The 10,601-nt window shown below is 38.6% G+C and overlaps 3 protein-coding genes across 11 annotated transcripts; 1 reads left to right on the top strand and 2 right to left on the bottom strand.

Moving 5' to 3' along the window:
• Window positions 1–89: 89 nt before the first annotated feature.
• On the bottom strand, window positions 90–3,213 carry LOC147752873 (uncharacterized). 2 transcript variants are annotated; one of them, XM_086970299.1, is made up of 3 exons: window positions 2,377–3,213; window positions 1,787–2,079; window positions 90–1,522 (listed from the first exon to the last, which is right to left on the bottom strand). In XM_086970299.1, the coding sequence occupies exons 1-3, from the start codon at window positions 3,205–3,207 to the stop codon at window positions 1,069–1,071; spliced, it is 1,578 nt and encodes a 525-aa protein (XP_086826425.1). In that variant the 5' UTR covers window positions 3,208–3,213; the 3' UTR covers window positions 90–1,068. The 2 variants fall into 2 exon arrangements, with proteins under 2 accessions (XP_086826425.1, XP_086826426.1); XM_086970300.1 differs by having other exon boundaries at window positions 1,787–2,049.
• Window positions 3,214–3,362: 149 nt separating this feature from the next.
• Window positions 3,363–4,562, bottom strand: Aptx (aprataxin). The gene has a single exon (XM_022841306.2). The coding sequence runs from the start codon at window positions 3,950–3,952 to the stop codon at window positions 3,371–3,373; it is 582 nt and encodes a 193-aa protein (XP_022697041.2). The 5' UTR covers window positions 3,953–4,562; the 3' UTR covers window positions 3,363–3,370.
• A 73-nt stretch (window positions 4,563–4,635) lies between these two features.
• Window positions 4,636–9,217, top strand: Nmnat (nicotinamide mononucleotide adenylyltransferase). Of its 8 annotated transcripts, none has more exons than XM_022841322.2 (8): window positions 4,640–4,861; window positions 5,267–5,395; window positions 5,706–5,815; window positions 6,114–6,238; window positions 6,797–6,929; window positions 7,190–7,363; window positions 7,670–7,788; window positions 8,947–9,217. In XM_022841322.2, exons 2-7 carry the CDS (start codon window positions 5,278–5,280, stop codon window positions 7,715–7,717), a joined length of 708 nt encoding a protein of 235 aa, XP_022697057.1. In that variant the 5' UTR covers window positions 4,640–4,861; window positions 5,267–5,277; the 3' UTR covers window positions 7,718–7,788; window positions 8,947–9,217. The 8 variants fall into 8 exon arrangements, with proteins under 8 accessions (XP_086826427.1, XP_022697057.1, XP_022697056.1 ...); XM_022841321.2 differs by having other exon boundaries at window positions 4,640–4,899; XM_022841323.2 differs by having other exon boundaries at window positions 4,640–4,912.
• The last annotated feature ends 1,384 nt before the right edge of the window (window positions 9,218–10,601 follow it).

Below are 10,601 nucleotides of genomic sequence, written 5' to 3'. Positions count from 1 at the left end.
TTTTATTAAGAAAATAAGCTTTTTTTTCACTTGAACAAAGGCATTGCAAACTGACGTTATTATTTGAAAGCTAACTTCAATAAAAGTAATTGAGAGTGTCAAAAATTAGCTTGTTTTATTTATCTCATTCATCGTATGCATATGCATGCTTACGATATCTGCTTTTACTCTTTGAATTACTAGTATTATTATTATGCAATAGTTGTGCGTAATTATGGATTATCTCTTTATGGTATGAGAAACCATTGGACCAAAAGCGTCATTTATATATGTAAGAACAGCCAAATCTCTCATGTGCGTTGTAAACCAAATGAATACTTAGGCAATGTTTTAACCTTTCAAATTTTCTGTTCCAAGAAGTACGGTGTAAAAAGGCAGTAGTGAGACGACTGCATGTTTGATATCCTGAGGTAACCATATTCCCTACTTGGAATAATTCTGTAGTGATATAAGTACCTTAAATCGCCAAATAAACTTTTTGATTAAACTCAACGTCTACGCTAGAGTATTGCGAACTTGCATGCACCATCCTGTATATTTAGAATAAAGACACGCTTCTATTTTTCTATCAAAATTAAGCTTGTGCAAAAGGCGCATTATTATTTGCGGTTATCTCGTTTTTGGACTCTTACTTTTACAGCTGGTAGATGCTTATATATAAGAACCCATGTCGAATTTACATAATTTTCTGCTTCCGTTTCCTGTGTCATTAATTATGGCTGCTACAGGTGCTTCAGGATGTTACCATATTATTTTTTCTTAATTGAAATCGGTAATTCACTCGATTTGCCCTTGAGTTGGATATACTACCATTACATTACAATGTTCTGCTGTTGAATGCCGCTTGATATATCTAATGGCGTGCGATGCTGTGATGCCATTCTGTCTTGGCTGACAGTTGTTGAGCTTAGCACGTTTCTTATCGACACGCCTTTTTCTGTCCTCTCAAATGCCCGACTGCGCGTCCGGCGGGCTTCGTCAAAAGTGCACACAATGTGCGCTACTGTCGCCGCCTGCTCCACGCAACTGTCGTGTGTTGTTTGCAGATGTAAACTTGCTTTTTGAGTTTTACCTAGCCTGTATTTGTTGAAGTCTTGCGACGTCTCCTTCGAGAACAGCCACCCTAGCCCTGAGAGCTTTGTTTTCTCGTACTATGGAACACTCATTTGAATGTTCACATGCGCAATCGTTGAAAGGGTCGTTCATGTGTGCAGCTGCACCAAAGACGCTCGGTATGGCCAACGGTTTGAGGATTAACATGTTGCTAATGAGATCAGTATCAAAGTCTCGCGGTACGAAGTGCCTGGAACAGACAAGCACATCCCGCTTTTCGCGCATACTTAGAAGCGACAGCCATTGTTGTACGATTTGCTCTTCAGCTGGTTTGAAGTAGCGGATACTACTATTCGTGTAGTGGTTAATGAAGCCAACCTGGTCACATGTCCTGAACGAGCATCTTGGCGTCACTGTATCCATGCGATGCCCGTAATGACTTAAACATGCGTTAATTACATAGCGAGCCCTACGAAACGGTCAGCAAGAAAAAACACATCATTAATTGCATTAATAGAGTAAACTATTATGGTGTTAAGTGTTGCCTTGGTAGGAAAGCTTTTATAAAAAAAAAAGCTAACCCCGACAGGTCGGCGAATCAACATGTAGAGCCATACCTCGTTGTGTTTGTTACTACTGGTTAGTAATTTATACATTTTCAAGTGATAAAAATGTGTTTCTGTTACGCCCTGCCATGCCTGAAAGAATACCTTATGTGTTCTTAGCAACGTACCTGGAGTTGTCTACATCGACGGTACAGAAAGCCACGCATTGGGGCACCCGCGAACGACCGCTCTCACGCATTTCTTTCCCTCGTTGAAATAGTCCGTTCCAGTCGCACCAATACTTGCGTACGATGGAGTTTCCTGATCGGTAATTGTTGCGTACCACAAACTTCACATTATAAAAAAGTTCTTCAAAAACTATCCACTGTTGGGCTGCCTCCCAGCTGGCGACCGTTACGGTTTTTGCTACAATAGGAAGATTGTGGTCTACCTGTAAGAATCCATAATGGCATTGGTCTACCTGTAAGAATCCGTAATGGCATAAAAAAATAACATGCAATGCAAGAAGATGCTATCATTCAGCATAAACAATCCTCCTTCAGTGAAATAAAAAAAACCTTTTAAATGTCTCGTATGATTATTGGGAAATCCGAGGCCTGAGAACATTTCTTTACTCAGATTTGTGTGAAGCTATGAACAAAACATCTAAGGAGTGCACAATATATTCGTATGACGACTGTCATTTCATGTTTTGTGTTTTCTAGATTCTTTATGAATAAGTAATCTCATGTAATAAAATGTTAGGTTTAGGCTTAACCTTAAGGTGGATCGTTAGCCCCAACAGGTTGATAAACTGGTTACCACAATCCGGTTCTCCGCAGTTGATTTTAAAGCGATCCGAACGATCGGGATGATACCTGGATAGATGCTTTTGCAGTGCCGTTTTATGTTTAACCATCGCATGACACAGAAAGCACGCGATGTGTGACTCCTTTACGTGCCGCCTGTATGAAATGTAAGTGTCAAATTTAAGCAATCTACAATGATGACATGTGATGCGGGAGTGGGCCGACTTGAAGTGTGCTACTACGTTTGACTCGCAATTAAACTGCAATTTGCACTGGAAACAGTAAAAGTCGTTAACAGAACCTAATGCTAAAACATCCCCCCGTTTCCCAGTGGAACCACAGTCGTGTATGTCAATCATGGCTTTCTTTATTAAGGACCCGCTGTCGCCTGAGTGCCTCACTTTTCCTCCAATCGATTGCGTAGTTAGACACCTTTCTTTCATGTTTGAAATCTCATACGATGTTGGTGCGCTTTTGTACGTGATTGGCAATTGACGCAACTCCATTGTGGACTGTCGTATATTTTTGCTCACGCTGGGGAAATGCTGCTGCTGCTGCTCAGTTCGGGGAGCCTCTGTGGTTCTCAGGGCAGAAAAACCGCAGGACTCAATATCGGGAAGAGTGTGCTGTTGTTGTTGTTGCTGCTGCTGTTGTTGCTTATGCTTTAAGATGACCAAAGCATCAGTTACGCTGTGCGTTTCGTTAGTGCTCGAAGGCATTAGCGGGGCAAAGTCTTGTGTCAGACTGGTATCGACCACCAGATATTCTGCCTCTCCCTCAAATGTTATGAACTGCTCCATCGTTAGTATTGGTAACCGAACGGTTAGGATCTGTCACCTATAATCATGATGATATTGAGAAACGTAATTCGTAATGATAGATGTATTCTATATGGTATATTATGGAAATAGTTCAATATCCTTTATACGTATCGCAGCTTGCCCCCGTTCCTTTCGCGTGGTATTATAGATGGGTTTTAAGATGCTCCTTGAGCTTGGGAATAGTCGGCGGCTTGTATTCGCAACGATGACACTTTAGATCCTTTTTAAGAAGTACTTCGGCAATACGTGGCTCGACAACGGTAAAACTGCCATTCGTACGTATATCATTCACAACAACTCCGCTGTCTACAAAGAACGCGGTTGTAAAGCTGTTCCAGTGTTTTTTGGTCTTCAGCGATGGAGAATCGAAATCTTGTGAAATGACATGCAGATGAAGTTGTGCCATAGAAGGTACTGCGTGATAGCCCAGCCGAAAATCTTTCTCATCTAGCCCATTGTCCGCAATTAGCTGCCGGCCAATCTTTTCAAGGTGTTCCAGTATCGGGACGTGGTGAGATCGAAGCGCTTTTATAGTGGGAATATCTTCTCTGGGTAGAACCAGCCAATGATGGCGGGCCTTCGGAAACTTGTCGGCAATAGCTACGCATGTGGCGTCTGCGTATACCTGGTTACCTTCCAAGCTCATCGCTTGCTTCAGTCCCGTTAAAAGAGAACGGCGTTTTGATTCCGGGGCCACATCTTCAGCAGTACGTTTAGACATCATTGCATTATTGGATTGAATCGGATTCGTCTAGATGACACTGGCCCCGGTAGAGACCTCGTCTGGTAAAAACACTTCCCACTATTATGCAAACTCTAGCCCAGAAGTAATCGGGGTAAACGTCTCACGGCAATACACACAATGTATATTTAGGTAATTCTGCGCTAATTGAGATTCGATAGTGGACACTCGCCGCTCTATTACTACAATCCTGACGGCGTTCACAGATCCACCGAATGAACTTCAATCCTGTCAAGGTTCTCGATAACTACGCTAGCTGGTATCCCGTTTGCGGGAGTTCAACAATAGAAATCTAAAGTCGTACAGCCAGATAGTAATATTATAGACTTGTGTACCCCGTACAACAAACGCACAGCGTTCACGCACAAACACCAAACATCTATGGTAGCATGATGCCGAGATGTTCCACCTTTGCTTTTAGGTAACAGTTGTTTGTTACAACAGATTAGAACATCAAAAATAATTATGCCACTTTTTAGTGACATGAATGACGAAAATCTTCGACACTAGGTTTATCGTTTTACAGCAAGCACAAAAAAATCGATGGCAGACGCCGGCGTCCGCGAGTTTGGCTTATGGACTAAGCGGTTTTGCCAATTCATCCATTCGTTTTGATCATCTGTCTCTGGCTGTGTATCCAAATGCGTGTGAGTGTTAGTAAATATCGGACCTTTTCTGCCGACAGGGGAGAGAATAGTAACTAAGACTGTGCTTAGAGCCGCAAAAAGCATGCTCCTCAGATATTCGTCAAAACTGTTTATCATAATGTTTAATTCTTCAATTTTTGTCATAATTTAATTTTTGCATTTGTGAAGATCCTTTCTGTGACTTCAGACGGGATTCATATATACAATAGATAAACGGTTGATGACGCAAGCGAAATCCAAGCAAGTGAGAGTCTGCTCGATTTTACGTACATCACAATTTCTGTACGGCTCTTTGGTAATCTTTAATTTTTATGTCTTATCAGCACTCGTATAATGCTTGTTCATGAAACAGGTTCCGGTAAAATTTAAAAAGTGTGTGGAAAGGTTCTTATAATATAATTCTCCTTGCGCTACTACTTAGCCGACAGATACTAAAGCCTGTTAGGTTTTACGTCATCAAAGTGTGTACTGTTACCACCAAAGTGGCTATTCGTTTTAATAGTGATCAGTCAACCGCTTCATTATAATAGTGATAATAATAATAACAGTGAATAAAATTAAACTTGTTTATTTACCCATTTTATAAATCGGAAGAGTGTCATCATGGCATTTTGCGTAATGAGAAAAGTCTTTCATTCAAATGGTTTAGGCAAAAGAACGATGTCTGGGGTACCTTCAGTAGAACGGGTAGCTCTTGTAGCCTGTGGGTCCTATAATCCGATTACTAACATGCACCTTCGTATGTTCGAAGTCGCCAGAGATCACCTGCACGCCACGGGTAAATATGGTTATTTTGAAGACAGATGGTTGTACGTTGCTTATTTACTATATATGCTATATTTGCTGTGTCAGCTTAGAGAAAGAAAGAAGAGGAAGTTCGTTATTCACTTATATATAGGAATATTCTACGGTAGTTCAGAACAGCCAACTATATATACAACGTAGTTAGTTTATCTATCATAGCGTTTGCAAGTACTGCACTAGTCTAACGAACCAAAAGTATCTAAGTAAATAGTGTAGATTAACGATGTTAAAAACTTGAGAACAAATGCTTGGTATAATGTACGAAGTAATGCGGTTCGATCCAGGCCGCTACAAGGTCGTGTGTGGAATCATCTCCCCCGTTCACGATGATTATAAAAAAAAGGACTTGGTGTCTTCTAAGCATCGATTTGCGATGTGTAAATTGGCGGCCGAGGTGCGTAATAAAATTTTTGTAGGATTTTTATGGTGGCTGAAACTTGTTTGAAACGATTTAACCGTGCAAGTGAGCAATTTCAACCCACAAAAAAATTCTGGTAGGTTAAAATAAGTATCTTTCGATCAACATATTAGGAGCGATAGCGTAGGTTTTCCTCTCTAAACGGGTTTTTTCTATTGAAACATTTCTTATGCTGTCAGGATGCGATATTCCAAAAGAATGCTTCAATAGGGAGCGTCTTGTTTGAAGTGACAAAACTGGCAAGTCTAAACAACTAGATATTCTTTCCTTGCAGACCTCGGATTGGATTAGAGTAGATGACTGGGAAATATCCCAACCAGAATGGACGTGCACGCGGGACGTACTTAAACATTATGAAGAAGGCTTTAATAAACATGGGATTTTATCAAACTTCTCAAGGTATCGCATAGAGGACAACTATCAAATGCAGGCATTGATTCTAGATTTCTTAGGAAAGTATTCGTAATATTTCTACCTTGTTTTGCACACCTTAGAGTACATTCTATATCCTAAGCTAAATCGTACAATCTTAGCGGTTTTGATCATATTATATTAAGAAAAGCTGAACTATGTGGAGCAGTACGGTAAAGATATCAACGATGAAAGATGAACACGATATGATAAAAAAGTGTCTAAAAAAAGGTTAAATTGAAGGCCATCGTTTACCAGATGGCATGTTCGCATACAGGAGGCAAATCGTTTTAGCTCGGCAACTTCTTGTATCTGGCAAACAATTTAATTTAGTTGCCAGGTGCAGGAAGTCGTATTTAAGCTTGATTCGCAGGGCGCTAATTTTTGGGGATAGTTCAAGAGCCCTTTTATCGAGTTATTTTCCTTTGTTAAACGAATGGTAGCCTCGCACGAAGTGTCGATTATATACTTTCGTATTACGTTTCTTTTCAACATCAGAAATATTAAAAATGAAAACGTAGATACGAACATTTTTGCTGGCGACAGAGATCAGTCGCATTTAAATTCAGGGGCGATTCGAGTAATGCTTCTATGCGGCAACGACTTCCTGGAGAGCTTTGCAATACCAGGGCTGTGGAAAGCTGATCATATCGACGAGCTCACCAAAAAATTTGGCATGGTAAATCAAGACGCAATAATATTTTTGCCGCTTATTCACTTAGCTATAAGTAAAAAAGAATGGTTTCATATGTGCGTTTCCTAGATCTGACCCAGGCCTCTTTCTCATTAGCATCCATTTCATTATTAAGCCTATTATATTTTAGGATTTATATTTAAGGATGCAGACGTTTGTTCTACTCGTAAAAACAGTAGCAGTCGCTACGTCAATGCTTTCAAAGATATGTCAGGTTATTGTCAACCGTTTTTTCTCTGACTTAGGCCGTCATTTCCAGATCAAGTTGCGATGCTGAGAAGTTAATCTACGAGCAAGACATGATATATGCTAACCGCACTACAGTCCATCTTATCAAAGAGTGGCTTTACAATGAGATTTCATCGACAAAAGTGCGTAAAGCTTTGCGACGAGGGGAAAGCGTTAAATACGTTGTTCTGGTAAGCAGAATTTGTTACTGATTGGGTTGTTATGCTTACTAATTGTTAAAATTGTTACTAAAACTTTTGGGACGTTAACAAAGTGGTTTTATATAGAACATGCATATTTAAGTAGTAATCACCTCGAAGAGGAACAGCATTGAAACGTTCAAAACAACTAATTTAAATTTGAAAATAACATTACACAACAAATACCCTCATGTAACTCACAATTTAGTAGAAAATAGTCAGCCTTTATTTAATTTTTGGATAGCATTAGCTGAAACAAATATGGATGAGGTAATTCTTATCTCTTTTGTGTTTCAGGATTCCGTGATCGGTTATATCGAACGTAATGGCCTCTACAAAAGTTAGACCATGCGCACATCGCCGAACCACTAATTTCGACATGGTCTTAACTGGAGTATACTCACATGGATTCAAAGGTATGAATAAGTGAGATTACAAGTTTTTATTAATTCGAACACTGTCGATACCCTATAGTTACCTACTCGTAAAATAAGTCATCCTAATTCATTTGCTGCGTGGAGATGCTCCAAGTCAGGTCTAACGACGTCAGCTTTGGCATGAAAATACGTTGTTAGTTCGTAGATGCTTGCTGACGCTAGTTGCACGTTGTTATCTCCAGTCATTTAACGTTAACATATTGTTGGATATTTTTTTTAACGTTTTCGGTTATTTTCAACTGTATAACTAATGTTCGGAATTAACTCCTCGATATAGTGTCAATGACCTGCTCCCACCAGACGTTTCAGTCTAGATAGATCTGGCCGAACCCATTTGGGCTCTTCCAACATGGTAAAAAGAACAAAAAAGGCATGGTAAAAATGTTGTTATGTTGCGGAATACAGCTCGCTTGTATTTTTGCATTAGCATTTACCGATATTTGAATCTTCCTACAGCAACAAAATAAACAGTCATTTTAAAAGGGTTGAATAGAATAGAAGTATAGGGGCTGAATGTTTTACATCTAGGAAAAGGAATAGGGCTCAATATGGCATAAATCTAGCAAATTCGTTCGGATAAAGGGACAACGGGAATGCTTTTTTACTAGCTATTTCTCGAAGTTCACCAAAAAATGTGACTTTTGCCTCTAACTTTCGTTGTCGTTCACTAGTTGCCCGCGTAGCTAGCTCTGTAAAAGAATGTAAGAAATAGATAATGTTGACCTAGAAATTAGCTACTTGATGGGAACAGTAAAAAAATTAGCCACCCATTTAGTTTGTTCCAGCTGTTTTCTAGAAATATAATTACAATCATATTTCGCGATACTAGGTTCCGAAAAAGCAAACGAACCAACACGTTTTTCAGGATCTATACATACGTTCAAGTATACAAGCTATATTGAAGTACATCTAACCAAGTAACCATGACTATGACCAAATTTAATATGGTTTTCAATTTACTTCCCATGCAAGTATCATGCCACCTAATTTTGTTGGAAACGTTGCCTTTATTACCTGTTTCGCATTAAGGGCTTGTGATAAGCGCGACTACCTATAGAGTATATATTTTGATTAACTTTCTTTCGTATGATGTATTCGTTATATTTTTCTAATTAAATCTGCGGGTCTACATTTCAGGTGCCCCGATAGCGTTGTTTTGATCCATTGTCAGCATATAATCATTTCTATTCTGCGTTGCTGTATCAAATACAAAAAGATGTTATCCTGCGGATAAGAGTATATCGCCGTTGATCGCGTCAGATGATTATCACTTACCAGTTTGTTTTTGGTCTTCAGCAAACCTAGCATTGTAGGCCCAAATGTGTCACACGGATTATCATTGTTTCAAATGAAATTACAGTGTACAAACACATTACATACAAAGAATAAATACTGATTAATTCATTAATATTAAAGTATTTATTATTTATGAAAATATGGATATTTTCATTCATTGAACTTTGTTGTGAATTTTGTAAGCATGTTTAGTGTGATCTCCCTTAGCGGACTGCTCGGACGTAGAATACGCGTTTTGAATGAGGACTTAAATTTTATTCTGAAGTATCTGTAGTACTATCAAATTGAATCACGGGCATCGATAAAATAAATTCACGCTTTCCAAAGTTTTTCTTGAAACATTGTTACGAATTTAATAAAGTGATAAGGGGAGGGTTTCTTGGTGATCCCAGACAATTCATGCTAGGGTAATGTTGAAATCTGTTTATTTTAAATCAAGACTCAGATCTCTGAATTCGAACATTTGGTAACGAAGTTACTGGCTCAAGTGTATTGAAAACGAAAACGAGGATGAAATGTGAGTAAGTAAGACTGTCTAATTTTATCAGATAGCTAAGCCTATTTCATTGTCTCAAAATAATTCTAATGCGTATTATGGCTTTTGTTTACAGGATGGACATTCATTAATATTTAAAACTAATGTTTACGTACTTTACAATTGTTCGTTTACGATGGGAATTGTCGTACGGGAAAACAGGTGACTCGATAGAAACGCCTGCCATTTCGACTAGTTATAGTTGTGCTACAATAGAGAACTTCTTAAACAAAAATTCCTATTATACCCCAAGTATCTCTAAGGAATATACTCTATGCAGACCGAAGTGTGCGCTCTGAACAATTCTTTACTGTAGTCATACCTTTGTTAATTCATGAGAAACGATACTAATTATATATATTGTAACAAATCAAGGCTGCTTGCATTTTGTGCTAAGTAAAATGCTAAATGCCTTTCATCCTATCCAATAATGTTTCAGCTAAAAAAGTTATTATTATTATTTCAAAATTGCGTTTTTCAAAAAAAAAACCTCCATTCTAAACATATTAAGGAATACGCTTATTATTATTATTATTATTATGTACAGAATAGGGAACAGATTAATTTATAATATATACGTAAAGCTTAAAATAGATATATGATATTACCTAATTCCAGTGATTGACAAGACTAAGTAAAGTTTTACGGCCATTGAATTTCACGACTATAATAAGTGTTTTCGTACCTCAAACAGTTCCGTGAAACGTAACGAAAGAATTAGAAGAAGGACGAAAAGAAACAACATCAACAAAAAAAAAAATGGCCTGCGGTACTGTTTCGAATAAAATTGGCTAGATCAGAGAAACAAAGTTTGCCTATTTGAGACAAGCCCATGGTGCCTAGAAAAATAAATAATCTTTCTAGTCACCACGGGCTTGTCATTGAGTGGTACATTCAAGCAGTGCGCCATCTGTTTCGTCTGCTAAACTGGCTGCAATGAACTCGTAGGCAACCGCCGCTC

The sequence above is a fragment of the Varroa jacobsoni genome, unplaced genomic scaffold (genome assembly GCF_002532875.2).
Source record: "Varroa jacobsoni isolate VJ856 unplaced genomic scaffold, vjacob_1.0 scaffold_922, whole genome shotgun sequence".
In the NCBI taxonomy this organism is placed as follows: domain Eukaryota; kingdom Metazoa; phylum Arthropoda; class Arachnida; order Mesostigmata; family Varroidae; genus Varroa; species Varroa jacobsoni.
Note: the sequence above shows the minus strand (reverse complement) of the source record. Positions and strands in the feature narration are given on the sequence as shown.

Excerpts from the sequence above, each read along its gene's own strand:
- Nmnat (XM_022841322.2), top strand. The coding sequence starts at position 5,278 with ATGTCTGGGGTACCTTCAGTAGAACGGGTAGCTCTTGTAGCCTGTGGG. Across the intron at positions 5,816-6,113 it reads TGTGTAAATTGGCGGCCGAG|ACCTCGGATTGGATTAGAGT; the intron begins GTGCGTAATAAA and ends CTTTCCTTGCAG. Across the intron at positions 6,930-7,189 it reads TCACCAAAAAATTTGGCATG|GCCGTCATTTCCAGATCAAG; the intron begins GTAAATCAAGAC and ends TCTCTGACTTAG.
- LOC147752873 (XM_086970299.1), bottom strand. The coding sequence starts at position 3,207 with ATGGAGCAGTTCATAACATTTGAGGGAGAGGCAGAATATCTGGTGGTC. Across the intron at positions 2,080-2,376 it reads GGCTAACGATCCACCTTAAG|GTAGACCAATGCCATTATGG; the intron begins GTTAAGCCTAAA and ends GGATTCTTACAG. Across the intron at positions 1,523-1,786 it reads GTCGATGTAGACAACTCCAG|GGCTCGCTATGTAATTAACG; the intron begins GTACGTTGCTAA and ends ACCGTTTCGTAG.
- Aptx (XM_022841306.2), bottom strand. The coding sequence starts at position 3,952 with ATGATGTCTAAACGTACTGCTGAAGATGTGGCCCCGGAATCAAAACGC.